Source organism: Atractosteus spatula, chromosome 2 (genome assembly GCF_055471065.1).
Source record: "Atractosteus spatula isolate fAtrSpa1 chromosome 2, fAtrSpa1.hap1, whole genome shotgun sequence".
NCBI classification, from domain to species: domain Eukaryota; kingdom Metazoa; phylum Chordata; class Actinopteri; order Semionotiformes; family Lepisosteidae; genus Atractosteus; species Atractosteus spatula.
This window is the reverse complement of record NC_142707.1, coordinates 61,388,090-61,413,072: the sequence shown is the minus strand read 5'-3', so window position 1 is coordinate 61,413,072 and position 24,983 is coordinate 61,388,090. Positions and strand designations below refer to the sequence as shown.

At 38.2% G+C, this 24,983-nt stretch overlaps 2 protein-coding genes across 3 annotated transcripts; both read right to left on the bottom strand.

The window, feature by feature from the left end:
• Positions 1-1,300: 1,300 nt before the first annotated feature.
• LOC148840006 (mannose-binding protein C-like) lies at positions 1,301-13,574 on the bottom strand. 2 transcript variants are annotated; one of them, XM_088909617.1, is made up of 5 exons: positions 13,501-13,574; positions 8,742-8,973; positions 7,745-7,834; positions 7,089-7,172; positions 1,301-4,387 (listed from the first exon to the last, which is right to left on the bottom strand). In XM_088909617.1, exons 2-5 carry the CDS (start codon positions 8,962-8,964, stop codon positions 4,014-4,016), a joined length of 771 nt encoding a protein of 256 aa, XP_088765743.1. In that variant the 5' UTR covers positions 8,965-8,973; positions 13,501-13,574; the 3' UTR covers positions 1,301-4,013. The 2 variants fall into 2 exon arrangements, with proteins under 2 accessions (XP_088765743.1, XP_088765742.1); XM_088909616.1 differs by lacking the exon at positions 13,501-13,574 and adding an exon at positions 10,071-10,134.
• On the bottom strand, positions 12,900-23,053 carry LOC148840005 (mannose-binding protein C-like). The gene is made up of 5 exons (XM_088909619.1): positions 23,016-23,053; positions 20,988-21,219; positions 20,286-20,375; positions 19,321-19,404; positions 12,900-13,863 (listed from the first exon to the last, which is right to left on the bottom strand). Exons 2-5 carry the CDS (start codon positions 21,208-21,210, stop codon positions 13,490-13,492), a joined length of 771 nt encoding a protein of 256 aa, XP_088765745.1. The 5' UTR covers positions 21,211-21,219; positions 23,016-23,053; the 3' UTR covers positions 12,900-13,489.
• Positions 23,054-24,983: the final 1,930 nt, after the last annotated feature.

The window sequence follows — 24,983 nt, the reverse complement described above, 5'->3', positions numbered from 1 at the left end:
TGAATTAAAGGATCGTTTTTTAGAAATAGGGTTATGCACACTTGTTTTTTTTTTAATTAACTCCCCCTTTTTTAGATTGTAACACAATCTTCTGTTTTACCCTTTAGTTAATCAATTTAGTACAATTATCATGTTCATGCATGGCAGGAGACGCTTTTAAAAAAAATCAAATCCTATAAGTAGGGATTTACTAGAAAAGTCAAATTGATAGTGCTACATTTCACCAGCAGATGGAGCCAAAATCGTTTATGAAGTTTTTGTTTTTCATTTTCTCGGCTCAAACCAGGTTTCTGTTAGGATTTTGGAAACTTTGAAACACAGAATCATTATATCGTTTTACAAGGAGAAACCTTTATTGTGTAACATTTTCCACCTTAGTTCGTGGTGCCCTTTTGGTGTCAACATGTTTTTTTCTGTAACATGCAGTGTTAGTGCATTTTGTCTTTATTTTTGTATAGAAGTGAAGCAGCTAGAAGCCAACATCTAGCATACATAAAACTTTCAAGCTACACCTAAATTGGAAGTCACATTGTCTTAACTAAGCCATATGAAAGACAACTGTTTGTTATGGTATTTCTAACCCTCACTCTATCCTGTGACTATTCCTAACCCTAGACTTTCTCATTATAAATTAGATCATTCCAGGAAATCAGCAAAAAAAGACACAAACTCTTCACAAAGTAAACAATAGTCTCATTACTGCTTACGTTTAATGAACTTCCTGTGTTTGACAAGTTTAAATCAATTCCTGCATTAAATTGTTGAACGTATTACCACAATTGGGTTGGACCTCCCATTAAACTTTATAAATTTAATGGTACAGCTACATTTTTACATGTGATTTAAAATGTTGTATGAGTAGTGTTTTGGAATTTCCATTTGATTTTTTTGGGTGGAATTGACTTCATTCTGTGTTCCTCAAATTTAAATCAATTGTCACATATTCCAAAATTAAAATGACCGTAGTATTTTTTAAATGGGACTTGGGTTAGATTTAGACTTTCTCTGAAACATGATTCACTGTTATACTGTATCTACATTTTTCCCGTGAAATGTCCCTTATTTTGCACTCTGTTAGACTTGTACATTTAAACCTTTTTCATTAATTTTAAGAAAGCCTTGAGTAAGTATTGGAATGGAACAAAATGCTTTGGAAATCAACATGATATTTTTTAAATAAAGGAATTAAGTTTTTTGTGTTCTCCACAAGCTTCTGCACTGCACATTTTTTTTAAATTAATTTTAGTTCTTCATCTGCCTTATAGATTACCCCCAATAACTTAAGAGTAACAGCTGGTTATGAAAATAATGTCATAATATATTTTACTAATTATATAAAGATGTAATGTCACAGAACTGAAGTATAGCACAGTTTGGTATAAAGTACAGCAGTTTATGCAGTACAGTATATTAATGTAGCATGGTTTACAAATTTTTTAATGCAATACTACAGCTGAACGTAAGTATGACAAGTCAGATGGACTGAATATCCACATTTGCATTCTATAAAACTGAGTTTTGAGGAGCTAGGAGTGGGACGCTGTGGATCCCAAGTATTTGTGGGTATTTAGATGCATTACAGCATGACGAGAGAGGAGGAGTGGGCATAGGAAGTTAAAGAACAAGGAAAGGCCCAAACAGTGAGTCATCATAAGACAGACAGAGATGTGCTGGCACGTGGAAAGGCTGTATGTATAACATAGGAAGGAGCAGGGCGTTTGAAAATAGTAATCATTGAATTAATTTTGTTACCTGTACAAGAATTTCGGATCAGAACAATTATAAAAAATAATATTAAAAGTAGCCTGATACTGGCATTGAAGAGTTAGTATTTGACGGAATAATCAAGTTCAAATTCATGCACTTCTGAAGCATAGTGACTAGAAATCTGTAATGGCAGTTTCTTGTTCTCCTAACTTCCCAGAAATGGTGATACTGTTTAAGCGGGCAGGGCTCTTGAATGGACTGATGTTTTAAGACTTGTGTCAGTTGTATTAGGACTAGACATTACTTCCGCATTACCTTTCAGGAGAAAAGTAACGTTGTAAGGGCCTCCACTCTATGGACATGGGTCCGATACCATGAGGGTCATGGGGGAACCAGTGCCTATCCCAGCAAGCAACAGGCAGGGTACACCGTGAACAGGACGCCAAGTCCATAGCAGGCCACACACAGACATGAACATACTGTACACACATTCTCACCAGGGGCAATTTTCACAGACGCCAGTTAACCTACCAGTAGGTCTTTGGACTGTGGGAGGAAACAGGAGCACCCTAAGGAAACCCACGTGAACAAGGGGGAGAACATACAAACTCCACACAGATAGCACCCCAGGTCCTGAATTGAACCCAGGACCCCAGTGCTACATGGTTGCAATTCTGACCACATTGCACTACAGTGCTGCCCTGGATTAATTACTGTATGTGCCATTCCAAAAGCTGGCATGAACTTTCTCAGCACTATAGATTCCTGAGATCAGTGATCAACTTAAAAAAAAATCCAGACCATATGCCACTGAAACCAGAATCCAAGTAGATTAGAAAACAAGATCCAGCAGACTCCGGCTCCAGCACTTGGTGACAATTACTGTGTGTCCCTGGAAGCACCATAGACCTTCCTAAACAGAAGGTCCTGAGTACGGTGGCTCTGTGGCTAAGGATCTGCGCCTGTGGCTGGAAAATTGCCGGTTTGTATCCTGCGGCTGGCAGAGGAATCCTACTTCATTGGGCCCCTGAGCAAGGCCCTTAACCCCATCTGCTCCAGGGGTGCCGTATATATGGCTGATCCTGCGCTCTGACCACAAGCTTCTCTCCCTGTCTGTGTGTCTCATGGAGAGCAAGTTGGGGTATGCGAAAAGACAAATTCCTATTTTCAAGAAATTGTATATGGCCAATAAAGTGATCTTGTATATCTTATATTGAAAAAGCAGTTTTTCTCCATGTGACTCCTCCACTCTGTAATCATTCTAAATATGAAGTTAGGATCTCTATCCTGGGCCTTCTGTTTCTGTGATTTTGGACTAATAAATAAGTTGATTTTAATAGCATTCTGCAGTGAATGTAATTGGACTTTATTTTGGCTCATGTGGTTACAGTATATGGTGTTACAGTGAGTTCTCACATATACTAATCAGTTTTCTTCCCATATTTTATAAATGTGTCCAAAAGCAAATGAAAAAGGTATGTTGCACTGCATGATAACATTGGTTTACAGGTTACTATACAGCCAGCCCTTAATGTATTTAACAAGAACATAAAGTTCCTTTGTGTTTTTCCGGTAAAAACACACATTAGGTTCCGTTGCATACATAACTTCCTCATACAGTAAATCCTTCTTGGAAACCTGGAGTACATTTTTAAGGAAATGGCAAGCATTTTGCATCATATAACATATATTGCAAAATATATCAATTCAATGGTAAATGAAGATATGACACATTATTTGGTGTTTCTAATCTTTAATCATTTTAAGTGATGTTCTGTGTTTTCAAATTGTTTAATCCATCCATTTTCTAACCACTTTATCTAGTACAGGGCAGCAGGGGACACTGGATCCTAGCCTGGCAAGTGACAGGCTCATGGTGGAGACACCCTGAATGGGACGCCAGTCCATCTCAGGGCACACACAGACACACACCCTTATCCCAAGGCCTGTTTTTTTCCAGGATCCAAATAACCTACTGGTACATCATTGGAGAGAACGAACAAAACTCCACTCAGATTAGCACTCTGGGAACTGAACCCAGTGCGCATTGTTGTGAAGCAATGCTAACCACTTCACCATAAAGCCACCCAAAATTGACTAAATATATGCTAAATATATGCACTTGTCCATTTTCCAAGAAATAAAACAAACATAACACAAAATATATAAAAAATTATAATTATATATAAATGGTAGTAAAAAGAAACATTTCTTTGACAAGCAAAAGTATTATTATAAAAGCAATGATTGCTTTTCCACAAAGAAGTAGAACAATCCGAAAAAAAACAGAATATTAATGTTTCTTTTTAGAACTCACAAATTATGATATACTTTAGATCACATGGCACATCGTTCCATATTCCAGTTGTGAGTATTATAGCACAGTCTTCTTTTCCCTTATAGTTATTGGGTTCTCCATCTTTCCAACTGGTAAATTGAAGAGGCTTATTTTCCAAGTCCACAAATGTCCCTTCGGTGGTTCTGTCATTTGCTCCAATGTAGGCGTACTGAGATTCAGCGAGAAACTTCGAAAGGGCATTATTTTCCACTTGGCTTCTTGGCGTGGCTATTTTTCCACCAGCATCTCTGCATATCTTTAATCCTTGTTCAAAAGTGCCAAGCTCCTTATTGGACCCAAAGTATTTATTACCAGATCTTCTGAAGAACTGAAAGTGTGCAGCTTCAAAGAACACAAAAATATTAATAACTGCTCTCCATACAAAAAGTCCCTATTTAACAGTATCTGTGTACAATAAATACAATTAAATAAAAAGATGGTTCAGACAAAGAAATCCATGAAAACCTTTAATACCACTTTAGATGAATGTTTACAAATACTATTTATGAACAACAAATACTGTATACAGTATGTCTGGAATTCAGCAGCCATGCTTCTTTATCAACTTCAAAATCCTCATGCTCACCTATAAGGCTCTGCATGGCTTGGCACCTCAGTACCTGTCTGAGCTACTTTCATCCTACTCCCCATCTCACAATCTTTGCTCATCACATTCGGGTCTCCTGTCTGTCCCCCAGACTCGTCTACACTCTATGGGAGACAGGATCTTCTCCTGCTATACCCCAAAGCTCTAGAACTCTATCCCAAAGGATATCAGAGATTCTCCTTCCCCAAGCTCTTTTAAGTCTAGACTCAAAGCCTTTTTTAGAAAGGCTTTTATTTCACTGTTTCTGTGTGCCCCTTTGCTCCACTGTACCCTTACTTTACTCGTTGTATTCAATATTCTATAATTGCAACCACTTATGAAGGAGCTATTTTAAAATAAAGTTTATTTTTATTATTTATTGTAGTCCCACCACAGCAGCAGACTATTATATGGAAGGGATATTGTTAATGTATGGAAACTTCCTCCCATCTTATACACTGAACTATGTAACTCTAGGAAAGTTTTTGTTTGCCTCACAATTGCATCCCTAACCAGGTTTCTCCTTGCCTAGTTATTTAGTTTGGAGTCACAGTCTGATTTAGGCAGAGCCTAATTGCTTTGCTCGTCTTAATGGTCCACTTCACCATTTTCAAGGAAATCTTCACGGTTTTTTAAATGTTTTGTACCCTTCTGTCCAGCCTTTAAACAACTTTATCTCTGACTTTGTTTGAAAGCTCTAGGTCCTCATAGCTGAATGTTTGCTTAAATTTCAGTATTTGCTAGGGGACTACGGCGACCTTACAGAGATATAGGTATTTTATCTGTAAAATCATGTGAAGCAGTATTATTGCACACATATACAGGCCACTCAACTAATTGAGTTATTCATTAAGGTAATTTTGTGCATGTGTGTTAATTGAGGTTTATCACAGAAAAACATTTGAATTTTTATGCAGTTTTGACTTTTCATTATTCTTTCATTATTCTTGCATATCAATTATCTATTTACTTCTTTATTTTTTGATTTGACAAATTGGAGAAGGTTGTACCATGACTGAAAATTTTAATGCAACACAATATGAAAAAAGTGCAGAGGTCTGAATACGTTTACTTGTACTCTATAACCTATGACATAGCCATTTCCAATATTTGGAATTATATCAATTCTGCTTCCAAATATAACCTACTGTAACTATCAAATTATCCACTTAAATTTCCTTCACTGAGCGTAAACCCTGATAGCCAGTAACATCTGAAGCTCAACATGTGACAACAGCTCGTGTTTTTCCAATACAAATGTTAATCATTTATCTGTGCAGACTTTGAAAAAAAGAGATTTTATTCATATTAACCTTTACTGTACACAATTTAATAGATGTTTTGAATATTGAAAGTCGCATGGCCATCCACAAACTTTGAAATGACAGTAAAATTATAGCTGTACTAAGTTTGATACATTCACAAGGCATTTTATTTCCTTAGAATTACAGTGGGGCAAAGAAGAACACAAGTGAAGTGCTCTATAACCAAAAAATCAGTAATGCTTTTTGTCTAAGACTGACAAAACGTCCCTATAGACAAACGAAGACTGCACATACTTTTAATATTATTAATATTGTAACGAATACGCCCCTGCGCATAACAGGGATCTTGGCTGCCCAGGCTGAGGTAGGTCTTCTTTAGCTCAGCTGGCAAGACCCCTGTTGAGCGATGCCAGAGACCTGGGTTTGCACCCATGCGGTGAGGGACGAATTGGGGCAGGGAGTGGTGAGGGCACAAGCTCAAAGAACTCGAATATGAAGACAAAACAAGGAATCATAATTGTGAACAAAGGCTATTTTACCTTCTAATCCCAAACTGAATTTCTAATTACATTGAAAGGTGCTTTGTAAATGAAGCAAAATGCCGTTGTTCTTCAGAAAATCATGTGCTGACCATGTAATTATATCATTTACAATAAATGTAAATAAATGATTGACTTTATGTGTATAATTGCATATGTGTGCATGTATGTGTTTGATGAGAGAAAGCAGGAAAATATACATAATATATGAAGACTATATATTCCTTTAATATTACTAATGAAAATATGAAACAGAGTCATAATTGTGCCTATCTTGGAAAGCATAGTTCACAAGGGAGGATACACTCTGGATGGGATCCCAGTCCATCTCAGGGCAGACACACAGACAAGAACATGCATTTTCCCAGAAGCCAATTAACTGACTAATATGTCTTTGGACTGTAGGAGGAAACCCACAAAAATGGAGAACATGCAAACTTAATAGAGTCAGCACCTGGAATTGAACCCAGGGCTCCAGCGCTGCAAGGTACAGTATCCATGCTAATCTCTATGTCACAATACCACCCTTAAATTTAATTTGAATAGTAATCCCATTGGAAACTCCTTTTGTAGCATTCCTTTTCCTGGTTTAGTGAGTCACTGATAAGTTTATTTTATTCACAGTATTAGTTAGTTTGAAATGACTATCTTACCTTTTTCAAGTCTGGACAAGCTGATTTTAAGCATGTCAACCTCTGACTGCAGTTTGTCAATGTATCTTCGTTCTAATGTTGCAGCTAAAACAAAAAAAACAGTCATTTCTGATATGTTATAGTGATAACACTTTATCCTCATTGTCATAATTGCACTAGATAATGTAATACTAAACAGTATTTTATTTACAGTTATCCCATTAGCAATTGAGATTAGTACAGTAGTTACATGATTTATGAAACCAATAAAACTACTAATGAAGTTTATAATGAAAAATAATTATTTCTAAAAGTTTTAGAAATTAAATTGTTAATAGGATGACGTAAGCGTGATACTTCCTAACCTCTACCTTAGATCAATTGCATGTTAGATGAACCATCTTCATCCATTTTTAAATGTATAAACTTTATAAATGCATAAAAACAGACAGCTTTTTATAGATTTATAAAGTTTTTTATTTTTTCCACCCCCATTACCTTCTGCAAATAAACCTGAGAAACCACAACCTTAGGGGTGTGGTTTAAGCTCTGGCCACGGTTAATAAAATGAACTAATCTTCTGTACACTTAGGTTTTTGTCACATTAATATTAAAACATTCAGAAAAGGCCTTTGCAACCCCTAGTCTAAAGAACATAACACACTAGAAAACTGTACCTGAAGGCCCTGGTTCCCCCTTTTCTCCTTTCATCCCTGCTGGGCCCGATGGTCCAAATTTCCCTGGGGGTCCAGAGGCACCACTTTCCCCTCGAAAGAAACACATGGAAAACCATGAAAAAAGCCATGAAAAACACACGGCTATATATACCAACAGGGCCCACTTACTACGTTTGTCTTTTTCATGTTGCATAATCATATTTTCCAGATTATTAGTTGATAGTTACAAGTCTACATAATATCGAAAAAAGCGAAAAATAATTATTTTCTTGGTGTCGTTAAACTCCCAGGTTGTCTCGTTTAAAAGAAATGATTTTGTTTGTGATTAAAATAACAACGTAGTTCAAGATTTATGGTGTTTTGCCACCTCTCATCTGCTCGGCATTTCAAGGAGAGTTTTGTGTTTCTAATCCGAAACATATGAATCCTTTAGTAGTTCCCCACTTACAGCCAGCAGCTACGGTATATCACCCTGCAACTTAGAACTGGCAGCCCAGTGAAGCTCAGCAGGTGTGAACCTGGCCAGTACCTAGATGAGAGATCTCCCAGGAAAACTAAGCCTCCTACTGGAAGACGTATTAGTGAGATCAGTAGGGAGTACTCACTCTGCGGTCTGTGTGGGTCCTAATTCCCCAGTATAGTGATGGGGACTATACTGGGGCATTAGTATAGTAAAAGGGCACTGTCCTTCAGATGAGACGTAAAACCGAAGTCCTAACTCTCTGTGATCATTAAAAATCCCAGGGGATTTCTTGAAAAGAGTAAAGGTGTTCTGACCAAATTTCCCCTGGTCTTTCCCAATCACGGCCTCCTAATAATCCCTGTCCTTTCATTTTCTTCATCACTCTGCTCTCCTCCCCACTGATGAATGGTGAGTGTACTGGTGTATTTTGGCTGCCGTTGCATCATCCACGTGGTGGTGCTGGATAAGAGTCCCCATTACCTGTAGTGGAGCGTCCAGAAAAGCACTATATAAGTATAAGAATATTATTATTACCCCTCTCACCCTTTTCCCCTTTAAGACCACTGGATCCATCTCTTCCATCTTTCCCATCTCTCCCATCCCTTCCTGGCACTCCATTGTTGCCGGGGGAGCCTGGAATTCCTGGGTACCCTGAGCAGGTGGATGTCGGGGCTTCAGCAGCCAGTCCAGGACAGAGCTCGAGAAGGAGCAGGATGACTGACGTGAGCAGGACAGGCCATCGCCTGGACATGGGCATCCTGGGTGACTGAACAACGATCAACATTGCATGATCATGAATTTGTATAGTCATGTCACAATACAGAAGAGTAAAAAAAAAGATCTTTCAGTTATAAAGCCTTGTTCAGGTGAGTTCATAATGGAAATCCGGGGTGAAGGATAAACCACAAATCCTGCCAGCCACCAGCTGGTCTAGGTGATAATTCCCGGTCTTTCCATTCACCCCCAAGCCTTAGTGATTCCATCTTCCTGACCAGCATCAGACCTTCCACATTAGTATGACCATGATGGTCAAGCAAGGGTTAAATATTAATTATATTTCAGCTGATATAATTTAAATATAACATTATACAATGTATTACAGTTGAATTTTATTACAGGCTTGTATTTTCAGAAAAAGAAAGATCTAAAGGCACAATCAATTAATGCAAAATTCAACATATTCTTCTTCCTATGTAATTAAACATTAAGTTCCTTCTTTTAACTTAAGGTTTGTCTTGTGCCTTGAACAATTTATTTTTAAAAGTTAACCAAGTGTTTTCAACTCAACTCATGCACCGGTTATATTTTGTCTTAATCTACTTTTCTTAAACTCGATAACATACTGTACCTTCAGATTCTGGTTATCTAATCTTACACCAACTTACTAAGAAGCTGAGATGTACAGTAGATGGGCTGAACAGTCTGCACTGCTTTACAAACATGACTGTGTTGTTGAGACTTCACCTGTTAAGTTTTAAACTGCATGCCCCTTGTAATTACTGTCTCTCAGTGGCTAAACTGCCTCTGTTCTTTTTTACTACCATTTCAGTCTCAGCCTCAGTCCTTCCAGTAATGTTTCCCAATCTATATAACAGAAACCAATCTTATTAGCCTTCTCTTTTTCAACATTATTTTTAACAACAACAAAAAAAACATACAATGAAATAATGTATTTGTTCGTAATAAGTCTATAACAGTATTTTAATTAAGATTTTTCCATAGAACAAAATACAGTATATGTACCTGTATTTTCTTAATTTTCTGTCATGCTGTGACTATATAAATATTTATGTATGAAGAGGGAGATAGAGATAAATCATCATTGTGTATCTGAAGCTGTAATATAACAATCATCATACTCACGTTTGCTGCTTTATTGCTGTATTCGGAAGTGACTGCTTCCAAGGCAAGTCAAGCTAATGATGACTTTCTGTTGCTTAGCTGTAAAAATATTGTTTGAACACTCCTACTCAGGGGGTGGGGGCCCTGCGTAGACCATGTTGAACTGAAGCCTGTATCTTCTCAAACTAGTCTAGTCTGGTGAGACAAGGAGTGATGTTCTGTTGAGAGAATCTGGTTTCTTTCTCTTTCTTGATCTGTCAGTATCAGTTGATACCAGCAATTCCCAGCTGTAAGTGTGCATGTGCTAGTTACACAAATATGGTCCAAAGCTTCACATCCTACCACTGTCAAAGACTGTTCATGTGCAACATAATGGAAACTAATAATATCTTCTATTTATAAGGCACCTTTCCAAACCAAAGCATGCTGTACAGTACATAGCAATAAAGAAAAAAAAAAGAAATAGTAAAAGAAAAAAAGAAACATGAGAAGACACATACTGTATATACAGATGGAATGTGGGGCTATCAGACATAGACACTGGTAAAGAGGAGAGGTTTGAGTTTGGATTTTAAGAGAATGAAAGAATTTGTCTCTCGCAGGGTCTGAAAAAAGGGCATTTCATAATAACAAGCAGCAACACTAAAGGCATAATCACCAAAATCTGTGATTTAGTCCTAGGTACAGTGAGCAGTCTCAACTGAACAGAGTTATGGGTGGTAGTGTAAGTGTGGGATTCCTCTACCAGTATATTTTGCTGTTTTAAAGTCAAACTTTTAAAGTCTTTTAAGGTCCAGAAAGTATTGAGCACAAGGTTGGACTACATAGTTTATGGAACACCTATCCATCTCAAAGTACTCAAAGTGAAGAACATGTAAACTCCACACCGAAGGCATGTTGTAACCCTCCTCTCTGTGCCTTGGCATCAATGTGCTAGTAAAAGAGAAGACTGTCATACCACTGATTCTGTTAACAACTGTGCTCTGTCTGCTGGTTGGTCTAGAAACAGAAATTCAGTGGCAAAGTAAATTTCAAGATTGTCAATAAGCATACATTTCTATTCCTATCAAACTCACAAACCTGAAAAAAAAGATGCTTTTCTCAGTAAAAATACTGTGTGAACTCTCCCACTCAGGGGCTGGGGGCCCTGCGCACACCGTGTTAGTCTAATCTGGTGAGACAAGGAGTGCTGTGCTGTTGAGAGAATCTGGTTTCTTTCTAAACTTTTTTGTTCTGATTTTCTATCACTATTGTTCTGTCAATGTCATTTGATACCAGCAATTCCAAGCTGTAGCATACAGTACATGTGACAGTTACACAAATATGGCCAAAAGCATCACACTCCTACCATTGCCCAAGACTGTGGATGCTGTGAGAGATATAAATATCTAGAAACATACATCTTTGTGTATCTGAAGCTGTAGTATCATAATAATCATCATACTCACATTCACTGGCTTACAGAATCGAATGTAGTATTTTTTCCCTTTTAATTTCAAACACCAAAAATAGAAGAAATGTAATAGAAAGAAGCCTTATTGTAAAAATAGAAAGAATATTGATGGAAATAATCATTAAGTTTTTGAAGCCATCTTTGCCATTCATTCCTCATCAGAAAGCTGCTTGTTTCTGATCCTGGATGTGGTGACCTGTGGCCTCTCCAGGAAGTATTGGGTATAAGGCAGAACTTCAGCCTTTATGGGACACCCATCTGTAGCAGGGTACTCACAGTGAAGCTACAGGCACATTTTAGGAACATGGGAAGAACATATAAACTCCACACCGAAGGCATGTTGTAACCATCTCTCTGTGCCTTGGCATTAATGCTCTAGTAGAAGAGAAGATTGTCATACTGTTCATTCTTTAGACAATTAACATTCATCTACTGTTTGGTCTAGAAACAGAAATTCAGTGACAAATTCAATTTAAAACATGTGTAGACGGCTCTGTTTCTGTCTAACTCACAAACCAGAGAAAGATGTTTTTTTATCAGTTTGATTTTTAACTAAATTAATCTTTTTGTCATTGTTATATCTGATGATCATTACTATTATCTAGAGTGGTCAATATTTCCTGTTCTGTAGTCTTGCTATATTCCTAATTTGCCTGCACAAGGTACATTTCACTAACCCTACTATGATTTCAGTTATTTGATCAAACTCTAATATAAATAAATGAACTGACGATGATGGCGAAGATGCTTAGTAATTAGAGAGTATGCTTAGTACTTGGGCTTTTATTCGACTGTCTGAGAACATGATGGTGTCGGGCAAAGACCGGCACAAAACGGTGCAGTGTTCAGACATTTGACCAGAAACCAGAAAAGTGTGGTGAAGGGGGTAGGGAGGAGAAAGGAGTGGGCTAGGTTAAAAAGAGGCAGAGGACAGGGACTCTGGGCTCAGTTTCTGGATGGCTAGCTGACATCAGGAGACCAGAAAGAAAAACACAGATGGCATTATGGGCACAGGGCTAATTGTGTTCTGCAGAGTTTTGAGGCTGGAGAGGCAAGAGCGACTCTGGTCCTGGATGAATGCAATGTACTGTAGGTGAGGTGAGGACAAGATGCCTGTCTACGGCAATGTGGTACACAAAATTCATTCACAGAATGAATTAGAATTTGACCTCCATGTGGACTTCTGTTCAATAACACTTGGAAAAAAAATTACAATTTAGAAAGAAAAACACAAAATTAGAATATCCCTGCTATAGATGGATTCTTTTTTTCAGAATACAGTGACAAGATATAAAAAAATATAAAACAGATATTTTCCATATCTGAAACAGGGTTTCCATATCTGAACATTGAAAAAAGAGGACATCCCATCAATAGGGGGCTTGTAGCTGTGGTTTTGTAATAATAAATTCGTTTATTTTAATAGCATTCTCCAATGAATTTAATTGTACTTTTTTTTGGCTCACCTTTCAGATGTTATATGGTGTCATAGTGAGTTCTCACATTCACTAATAAAACTTTACACATTTTATACATGCGGCCAAAAGGAAATGAAAAAGTTATGTTGCTCTGGATGACAACATTGGTCTCCAGTCTACTGTACAGCCAGCTCCTAATTGTGGTGATGTACAGTAACAAGAACATAAAGTTCCTCCAGGAACTCCCTTTTTTCCAGGAAAAAGGGGATGCATTAGACTTTCATTAAACCTAAAACATCAGAGTTTATTTGTTTACAACTTGTTGCAAAAATCTTGAGTGATATTAATGTTTATTTATTTTTGTATATTTTAAAATACGCTAAATATTATTGTTTCCATTTGGAGTATATAAGCTGTAATTTGTGAAATTACCCAATTTCCAACAAAACAATCTAAACTATATAAACATGACAGCAAACATATGTTTCTTATTGTAAAAGAGATGATTACTTTCTCACTCAATAGTAGAACCAGCAGAAGAATGGTCAGAACATCAATATTTTTCCTTTCTAAAACTCACACATTATGATGTATTTTCCATCACATGACACATCATTCCATAATCCAGGTGTGAGTATTATAGCACAGTCTTCTGTTTTCATAGAGTCGTTTGGTTCACCATCTGCCCAACTGGTAAATTGAAGAGGCTTATTTTCCAAGTCCACAAATGTCCCTTCCGTGGTTCTGTCATTTGCTCCAATGTAAGCGTACTGAGATTCAGCGAGAAACTCCGAAAGGGCATTATTTTCCACTTGGCTTCTGGGCATGGCTATTTTTCCACCAGCATCTCTGCATATCTTTAATCCTTGGTCAAAAGTGCCAAGCTCCTTATTGGACCCAAAGTATTTATCACCAGATCTTCTGAAGAACTGAAAGTGTGCAGCTTCAAAAAAGAAAAAGAAACATGTAGAGAATGTTAGAAACATGTTAGAAACAATGTAGAGAATGTTAGTCTACATTCTCTCTCTAAGAAAGTACATTACAAGGTTGCAAATACTATGTGTAAACATTGAATATATTAATAAAATATTAATAGGGAGACAAATAACGTAGGTGATAATATTAATTGCTAAATCTAGAATTATTCACACTGGCTCTAGTTTTGGGGGGCCCTAGGCATGAAGCTTGGAAAGGGGCCTCTCCAGATCTTGATTTGCGCAACGCTTCCATCCACTAGGAATAACAACACCGGAGAATCAAGTGCCCTGAGAGGATTATTGAGTGTTTAGTGAAAACTTGGCTGAGGACTGACCTCTTGGCCATAGGATGATAAGGCCAGGACTCCATGCAGAGTGAAAGGAAACCCAGCTGCAGAAGTGGAGATGGGGTGCAGGTAGGATGCAAAAGATGTACACGAGGTGTCACGAACCGCATCCCTACGAGCCCCTCTCACCGCCAACACCCGCGCACTAATTAATCAATTGTCATTCCACACGCTCTTCCCTATTTACACCCTCTCACTCCACTCAGTCCCCGCTCACTATTGAGAATAACCCTTGGCTTTCTCTTGTGCACGTAAACTACTCTTGACCTGATTTCTGGCTACCTGACCTTGTTTTCCTCCTGTTTCGACTTCGTCTCGCCTCTTGTTTTGGATTTGGATACTCTTGACCTGACTCTTGTGATACCCAATCTGGCTCTAGCATCGGGTCCAACCAGGTACTCCTAATGCCATCCTTGACACAAGGAAGAGAAGGGGACCACGTACGGTACTGTATGTACACTATAATGTTTAAGGAGAGGAAATGACATCAGCCGATTCTGATTTTACTTGGCTGCTGCCATCCCTCCAGAACTTTCATTACAAACTCAATTTATTAGCTCCCACTCCAAACTTATTCTACTATTTGGAACAATAAAATAAATTATATACTGTAGCTAGAAAATGTCTATTAACCATCTTTGAAGAACACATAATAAATTGGTTTCAAACAAGAACAAGAAACACACATTTTCCAATGATAACATGTATTTAAAAGTTATAAATAGGAACATTAATAACAATAAAGAACGATAAACAAGATCTCTGTTACTTCAAAATTACTTCATAATTATAGCAGATCATGACATACAAATTGCTGCACTGAAACCTTTGTAGAAAAGAATTGTAGAAATAAATATGCAATTAAGTAAGAAATAAGAGTGATCTATAACAATGGAGGTGAGATCAGTAAGGCTGAGCAGATGGGAAAGTTTAAAAAAAATGTTAAAGAAATCAATTCACCTGCATTTTTGGGAGGCAAATTCATAAATTACATCTTCATACGATAATATTTGACCCACTTCATGATTAATCCTCATGATGGCCAGTCCTCTGTGACAGTCTTGTGCTATGGTTGATGTTATGATTTGTTGTTTAGGTTACAGGTATGTTTTAATCAACTTGAGCTGCTCTTCTCCACTGTCACTGTGAGAGTGAGTGTAACCCACTAAGTTGGGTTTACAAAACCCCCATTTAATGAAATACAACAGAAACTGCAAGAAACAATGTGTTTTAAGCATTTTAATGCCATTTACGTATAATCGTTGAATAGTCTCTTGTACTGTAAATTCGCGTTCACGCTTTTGTTTTCCTGGGCAGTACCGACTTTTAGCCACATGTCTAGCTTGAAAATGTAGCTTGTTTAGCGTTCGCCAGTTACATGAATCTGACAGACTCAAAACCAATTGAAATAATTGCAGTGACTTCATTTGGTGTACCTCTGTTTTGAAGTCTTTTCTGGGCTTCAGAACACATACACATTTCATACACATTTATGATTGGTCTTTTTTGATCTGGGTTCCATTAGGACAATCCACAGCAGCAACAGAAAGAGCCACTATAGGGCATTTTTTGCTCATAATTGAACGTGCTGATTACAAATATGTTGTGGTGCACATTGAGGGGGTCCCTGCTGACCTTGGGCCCTAGGCTGGCCCTTCATAGAAGAAAGTTTGTTTCTCTAATGACAGTGCTGGGACCGACTCGCATCTTCACATCAACCAGGAGCACATCATGACCCTTCATTCAAAGTAGTTTGGGACATTTTTCAATTAAACCTCCAATCTTTCAATCAGACTCCGGACCTAGTTCCAAATCACACTGATTACCTCCCTATTTAAGTGGAAGGTGCCGAATCTTCACTCCGTCATTAGAGCTAAACCTTGTGGGTCCAGTGATCGCATTCCTTGTGTAGTTAAGTGCAAGCTTTGGTTATACTCTTATCTTTCTATTTCTATTCTGTGTTCTTGAAACATTTTTTCCCATTTTCTTTTTTTCTTTTTTTGCACCGACTAGCCAGGCTCTCCCTTCTTTTTTTCAGCTAGGATCCGGGTGTCCTTTTCGTTTGTATTTTTCTTTCCTCTTGTCTTTTAATCAGCTCCAACTACTTTAGAAGCCTGCTATTGACCCGTTCATATTTCCTGATCAGTTAGAGTAGATAACCCCTGAAAATGCTTTAAGTCCTGCGCTTGGCCTTCACCTATATCTCCCACTGCAGAACCACCTTTTCATGGTTTTCTGCAGCACTACACTTCCTTATGAATTTAGAAGGTGTACTTTTTTGTTGCCAACCCATTCCAGACAACACAGCCTTTCCCTGTGTGTGATAGCTGGGGTGCAGGAGGGCATGGTGGCAGCTGCTGTCTGTTAGTACAAGAGCCTTGGGGTAGAGAGAAGAGGGACTCCTGGTAGGGCAATGGACCTCTACTAATGTGGTCTCTCTCACACCAAGGAAGCCCTCTACCACCAAGTCACTGGCCTATGTAAGTGGGATAATCCAAGAGTGTGAATCCTGAGAGTTACCGAGTGCGTTAAGTAATTGGAAATTCCTTTTTAGAAAGAAGAATGGCACTTCCTGGTCTGTCAACACTACTTACAGCAGAAACATGGTTTTCCCAGGAGGTCTTTCATCCCAGTATTGACAAAGCCAAGCTTTGCTTAGCTTAAGAGATGTGATTATTGGCTACAAGATGGTAATGCTGCTTCTCGGGTAACAAAACTGGAAAACACTTGGCTTTATTTGACATGGTGCTGCGGCCTTAGAACCCCACTGAATTTAAGGTTTCAGTTATAAAAATCTATAATTAATATATGTTATTTAATAAATTATTTATACACAATATTGGGCAACGTGGTGACACAGTGTTTAACACTGCAACCTTGCATTACTGTGACCTTGGGTTCAGTTACCGTGGGGATATGTGTGAGAGTTTTGTGCGCTCTCCGTGTTTTCATGGATTTCCTCTAGGTGCTTTGGTTTCCTCCCACAGTCCAAAGACTTCATTGGATAATTGGCTTCTGGGTAAATTGTCAGTGTGTGATTTTGTCTGCGTGTGCCCTGTGATGGATTGCCGTCCCGCCTAGGGTGTATCCCACATTGCACCGATTGCTTACTGAGATAGACTTTGTCTACTTTGCAACCCTGTATTGGATAAAGTGGTGATGAATGGATACATAATTTTTAATGTAGAGTTCACTATCAATAACACCCAAGAATCTCTCTGTGGAGAGAACAAAACTCATCATAAGAAAAAAAAAAGACAACTCTTTTCAGTTTGTTAAAAGTAAGTGCCACGACTAAAGACCTGATAGCAATTTGACTCAAGAGGTAAGGATGGTTTAATGAAGATGCAAATTCAAGATCAGGTGAAATAAAAGCCTGGCTGTGGGGTATAATTTGCATCTCATAGTTGAGGTGCAGCAGGGACAGAAGTTCCCTTTGTGGAACTTGACTTAAAAATAATTAACTGACAGGAAGATGGAAAGATACAATTGTGATCAAAAGCTTCAGAGGCAGAAAGAGTGTAAGGTCTTTGGAAATGAGAATGATTCCAAGGATGTGGGAGAGCTGGCATGGTAATAGGGATTACTGTTGTGAGTTGATCGTGTCATCCTGGGATTTAAGCAACTATATCGATAGCAATGATTGCATTGTGAAAGAAAGTAGCTGTACTAAGGGAAATAGATCGGCAGGTTCAAAGGAGATAATCAGGCAGATTCATCTGTTCGGTATTTGTGAACTCCTGGTACGGCTGGAACAGGTGATTGTAAGGAACCAACTGCTGGGTGACTCAGTTTCCTGCAACGGTGAATGTGTCAAAATCTGTGGTTCTCTCTTCAGGGTCCTTCCATTTCAAACTTACACATTTCAAACACCTAATAAACCTGCATGCTCAAACTGGAGACTTTTGTGAGTAATGTAAAAGTTACAGTAAACGTCACCAAAAACCAGATGATATGTTGATTATATACTGTATGGTGACAGCACCTATAGCCGAAATTACAGTCAGAAGTCTTTACCAACTCCGCACACTGGCTTGGTGCAATCTGTAACCATTTTTTAAGGACAGCAGTTTCCAAATCTTTCCACAAGTTCTCAATAGCATCCAGGTTTGGACTTTGACTGTGAAGAGACTCACAGATGATCACTTTGTATTATTCAACCACTCCAGTGTAGTTGTAGATTTGTGCTTTGGATCATTATTCTTATAGAAGATTAATTTTTGTCCCAGTTTTAGATCTGAAGAAGGTTTTTTCCAAGATTTGCCTGTACTTTGCTCCATCTATGTTCCTATCAGTCTTGAAATATCCCCCTATTGTATACACATGATATGCAAGTAATGTAAAATCAACATGTACTACTTAATGTACATGTTAAGTTGATTGTAGACATCATTTAAATTTTAATTTTACAACACACACCTCTGCAACATCTGTGAGCCATAGATTTTGTTAAGTTTTGCAATTTTGCTAAACATAGATACCTTATTATTATGCAGCACTGTATAAAGGTATACACCTAGAGTTCAATATTCAGAATTCAATAATTAGAAAATGTCACAATATATATTTCTACCAACAGCAAGATGGCTATAGACAAAAGTCCAAGTCAGTCCACACTTGCATTGTAAACCGATGCAAATTAATTTACCAGTGCACTAGAAACAGTATTTACATTTAATGCTAAAAAATGCATTGCCAGTATTTCACAGGTCTCATTTTTTCTGCCAAGACTCTGAACAACTTCCAATTAATGGGAAAGCAGTCACTGTTCCTGTGAATATGAATTAACTGCCTCCAACCTCCACCTGTTTGTTTCCCTTACTTTGCTGGGGTGTTGTTCACAATGTCTGCCGCTGGTCAGGCAAGAGACACATACTTCAGAAAGGCCAAAGGTCTGTTGCTTTGTTGTCTAATAAAACTCATTTTCCATTAGTTCTACTGATTAAACTCTACCAGCTACATTCACTGAAACAATCCTGAGGGAATCCCATTTTCAGCATTCCTGATCCTAGTTTTTCAAGTCCATGGTAAGCTTTTAGTCACAGTACACATTATTTTGAAATGACATTTTCTTACCTTTCTCAAGCCTGGACAAACTGATTTTAAGCATCTCAACTTCTAACTGTAATTTTCCAATGTAGTTTAGACCTACTGGTCCACCTAAAATAAGAAAAGATATTGCTATTACAGTATACACATTGTCCAATATACACAATACACTGTACAGTACAATATACACTTGTATACATTGTCAAGTTGAATAGGTTAAAATGAAAGTTGTATCCCTAATTTAGACTAATTGCACGTTAGATGAACTATCATATTTGTAATATGTTATAAACATTAACATCCAAATTATGCATTTATTGTTATGCCGTGCCCATAGACGAAAAATAGAGTGCGGCAAATTCGTAATTACCAGAGTCAGTTCAGCAGCGAAGTATTAATGAGTTCAAGGAACAAGAAATGGAATAATAAGGGAAATCAGGAATGGATGAGTTCTGGGAAGAGATATGGGAGGGTTGTGGAAGGAGTTTTTAGGAGGAGCCCTGGGAGTGTTCTGGAGAAATCCTAGGACTCTAAATGCTACTGCAAGAAAATGTCTAAGCCCTGAAGAGTGATTCCTCAGGACTTAAATACTGTGATGTCCCTTTAACGAGGTTGATAGGCCTGGTCTGATCTCGTTTGAGATGGCCCTGACGAGCTCCTTCCATGTGTGGAATGTGGAATGGAATTTGGTGAAGGTGCACTGGAGCTCGTCAGGGCATCACATTTATAAAGTGTAATTTTTCCACCCCAAAATAAGGGTTAACATTACCTTCTGCAAATAACCCTGGGGACAGGTTGAGGAGTGTGTGTCAAGCTATGGTCGGGGTTAGGATTTTGTTACTGTTATGCCACTAATATCCTGTAGACATGCGTTGTTACTGTACATTGTCACATTAATATCTCTTTGTTGATTTGTTCTTAAAAACTTATATACAGTTAAATGGTCTTTGCAACCCCTAGTCTAAAGCATGTAATGCATTATAAAACTCTACCTGAAGGCCCTGGTTCCCCCTTTTCTCCTTTCATCCCTGCTGGGCCAGAGGGTCCATATTTCCCTGGGGGTCCAGAGGCACCACTTTCCCCTCGAAAGAAACATGGAAAACCCTCCATTGCTATACAGTATATACACCAACAGAGACTTTCTATTATGTTTTTCATTAAAAAAATCTTGTGTAATGTTTTCCAAAGTATTTTATCAGTCTTATTACAAATCTATGTGATACTAAAAAGCAAACAGGAGTTTGATCAAACACAATTAGATACTTTCTTTTTTGGCCTCACCTTCAATTGTGCCACTTCACAGTGGTTAGCTTTGCTGTCTTGCAGCACTGGAGCCCTGGGTTCACTTTCTGGGGTGCTATCTACACGCAGTTTGTATGTTTTCTTCATTTTGCACGGGTTTGCATCAGGTGCACCAGTTTCCTCCCGCAATCCAATGACATACTAGTAGGTTATTTGTTTTCTGGGAAAACTGGCCCTGGTACAATATGTGTGTGTACATGTTTGTGTCCATGTATCCCTTTCAGTGTGTAGCGTGCTCTGTCACCCCTGCGACCTTGTATTGGATGAATTATTTCATGATTCATGATTTATGGTGTTCCTTACACCACTCATTTGCTCTGCATTTCAAGAGGTGTTTAATCAAAGATCTTTTGTGTTTCCATTTTGAAACATATGAATCCCTGTTTACTTACCCCTCTCTCCCTTCTCTCCTTTAAGACCACTGGCTCCATCTCTCCCATTTTTCCCATCTCTCCCATCCCTTCCTGGCACTCCATTGTTGCCGGGGGAGCCTGGAATTCCTGGGTACCCTGAGCAGGAGGATGTCGGGGCTTCAGCAGCCAGTCCAGGACAGAGCTCGAGAAGGAGCAGGGTGACTGACGTGAGCAGGACAGGCCATCGCCTGGACATGGGCATCCTGGACGACTGAACAATGATCAACATTGCATGATCATGAATTTGTATAGTCATGTGTCTCACACAATACAAAAGAGTTAAAAGAAAAGAAAAAAAAATACTTCAGTATTTTAGTTGTGGAGTCTTCTTCGGGTGAGTTCAAATAGAAATTTGGGAGAGAAACAAACTGAAAATCCCTTCAACCCCCAAATCTCTAGATGATAAGTATTCAGCCTCCTATCCCTCTCACCAAGTCATAGATATTCCAACATCCTGAACCATATGACCAGGCAGTCCTCCTTTAGACAAAGTGAGTTAAATAATTTTATTATAGCTGGTGTTAACATCACAATAAGGTGACCCCTAAAACAAGATTTTTTCTTGCTTTGTGCACGACTAGGCCACTTAACAATTATAATGGATATTAGGACCCTTATCCCTTTGCCACAGGTTCAGAATCACCAGCGGACTCACAGACCAATAGCAGACAGTATAGTTTAAGTGCCCTTTTTATTTTCTAAAGATTCAATAGTTAATACTGTCTACCCAACACCTAGTGCACATTATGCAAAACTAACTCCAAACGAGGCACATTCCAGCCCAGCCACAAGCACTCCATTGAACCCAGGTACCAAATGAGTGTCTCAAATTAATTCAGTCCAGCATTTCTGTTCTCTGTAATTCTTTGGTAGTTCTTAGGCATATTGTCCAGTCCTGGTTGTCCTGAACAATGAGTCCCTGCTGATCCCCCCTCTATTCTGTTTGTCTCCAAGTTCAGTTTTGGGTAGGGGGGGAGAAAGATGATGCTGGGGTCTTCCTCCGCAGTTCCCAGTGCCTGGCGTCTGAGTCCTCTCCTGGGTCCAACTGCTGCAATCTGTCCTACAAAACTTCCTTCTTTCAAAGGTCTCAGCTCTGTCTTGATTGGGGGCTATTTAAAACTTCTTGACAAAGACTCCTGACTCCTCTCTTTCTAAAACTATAAAATAGCTTCAGATTCTGATTTTCTAATCTTTTAGAACACCATGTAATATAGATGGGCAGAATAGTCTACTCTGTTTTGCAAACATCATTATGTTGTTTAGACTTCACCTGCTGAGTTTTAAGCTATTCTCCTGTCATGATTATCGTTCCTCTGTGGCTCAGCTACTTCTTTTCACTCAATCTGATCATTTGAAAACAACAAAACCCAATATCAACACAAGCACTGCCCTTGCGTGTGTTCTGACAAGCTGGAAAGAAGACAGTCAATGTTTATTACTACCATTTCAGTCTCAGCTTCAATCCTTCCAGTTATGTTTCCTAATCTATGAAAGAAAAACTAATCTTATCAACCTTCTCTTGTTACATTTGTTCACAGTTACATTGCATAACAGATAATTGTCTTCTGAGTTTGGTGGGCTGTAACCTGCTCCTGTGACGAAGCCTTCTAAGTTTTTTTCCTCTGGTTCAGTGATTTTGTACTTCCTCTTCTCCTAGTTTCTTGATGGATTTGATAGCTCAAATACTTTCGTTGAAGTAGAAAACACATATTTTCTACTTCAACTACTTCAATTGTATGCTATTTTGGTTGAATGTATACTAATGTAATGTAATATTTTGCTGGTAAGTAATAAAACCACATCTGTTTTTTTTTTACTGAGATCTTCGCAACAAAAATCATGTTTTTCTCTTTGTTTTTCTGGTTTTCTGTAAGGATGTGAGTATACACATATGTATTTATATATAAAGAGAGAGAAATTAATATCTAGAAACATGCATCTCTGTTTATCAGAAGCTGTAATATACAGTACAGTTATAAAATAACAGTAGTGATTTGTCATACTCACATTTGTTGGTTTGTTGCAGTAGAGTTGATGTCTCCCGAGTCAAGTCAAGCTAATGAAGAATCTGTGTTGTTCAGCTGCAAAATTACTCCACGAACATTCCTACCCAGGGGGCGGGGGCCTTGCACAAGCCATGATAGGATTGAATCTCACTTTCTTTTCTCAGACTAGTCTTCTCTGGCGTGATGATGAGTGATGTCCTTTTCTGAGAATCTGGTTTGATTCCAAACAATTTTGTTACGCTTTTCTATCACTATTGTTCAAGAGGTATAAATTGATTACTGCAATTCTCAGCTGTAGCATACCATACACATGCCTGTTACACAAATATGGCTAAGTGATTCACACTCCTACCACTGTCCACCACTGTGGATGAACAGAATACTGAACAGAATATAGTATGTTTTCCCTTTGTTGTTTTTAAAAGACAGAAGGCTTGGATTACTTAAAAAACAGTATGAATGGTGATGAAACTTCAAAGCCATCTTTGCCATTCAGTCATCATCAGAAAGCTGCTTACTCCTGATCATGGATGTGGTGACCAGTAGCTTGTCCAGGAAGTATTGGGTATAAGGCAGGACTACACCCTTTGTAGGACGCCTGTCCATAGCAAGATCCACACACTGAAGCACATAGGGACAATTTAGAAGCATGGCAAGAACAGGTAAGCTCCACTCTGAGGGCATGTTCTAACCATCTTCTCTGTGACTTGGCATTAATGTGCTAGTAGAGTAGGCTTTCTTATGGCTCCTTCCATAGACAACTATCTTTAATCCAGTGGTGGGTCTAGAACCAAATTAAATTTCAAGATTGTCAATATGCATACAGTTCTTTTTCTGTTGTACAAACCAGAGAAGATGTTTTTTTTTTCCATTTTATTGTCATCACGATCATTGTCTTTGTTATATTTGATTAGATCTACTATTATCAAGTCAATGTTTCCTATCCCATAGTCTTGCCATGTTTCCAATTTGTCTGCACAAGGTAAAGCTCAATCAATCAATCCAAGTTTATTTATCAAATGCACAACAATGAAATGTCTATTCTACGAGCTCACCGGAGGGGTAGAAATCACAAAATTAAGGTTACAAAAAATAAGGTTACATAATAATAGATAATAATGTAATAGAAATAAAATAAAATAAACACAGACAAAACTCAGTATAAATAGAACTGCTATGTGTCCATGGTGTATGCAATATATTATGTCCAAGTAGTGCATACTGCACAGTACAGTGAAGACTGTGTGTCCATGTAGCCATTACGGGTGATTTGCTAAAGGAGCTGCAGGTTGGCTGTTTAGCTCACTAGGATGATTTACTGTATAATCGAGAAAAGCATAATACAGGAATATCCCAGCAAAAGATCGATGCATTCTCTTTCAGATAGCAGTGACCAAATATAAAAAGAAATAACAGATAGGGACAGATAGGGACAATCCTAAAAGGAGTGAGAAGCTCCAGCAGAGTCTCACAGTACTTGGTGACCTTTCACTGAGTGTCTCATTGGAATGGCCCTGGATGCACCATAGGCCTTCCTGAGTATTGCACAACAGCTGTTTTTCCACACCACATGACTTCTCCACTCTGTAATCATTGTTGTTTTCATCTGAAATTGTAATCCCTGTCCTGGGTCTTCTGTGGCTGTGGCTTTGTGATAATAAATCATTTTATTTTAATAGCATTCTCCAGTGAATTTAATTGAACATTATTTTGGTTCACCTTTCAGACATTATATGGTGTTACAATGACTTATCGCATGCACTAATCACATGTTTAGCACATCTTAGAAATTTGGACAAATGGAAATGAAAAAATGTTGCACTGGGTGACGACATTGGTCTGCAGTCCACTGTACAGCCAGCACTTAATTGAGTTGATTTAACGAGAAAATAAAGTTTATTCATGTTTTTTCAGTAAATTACGGACACATTAAGCACTCATCACATGAGAGCTTAATGTGTCCATATTT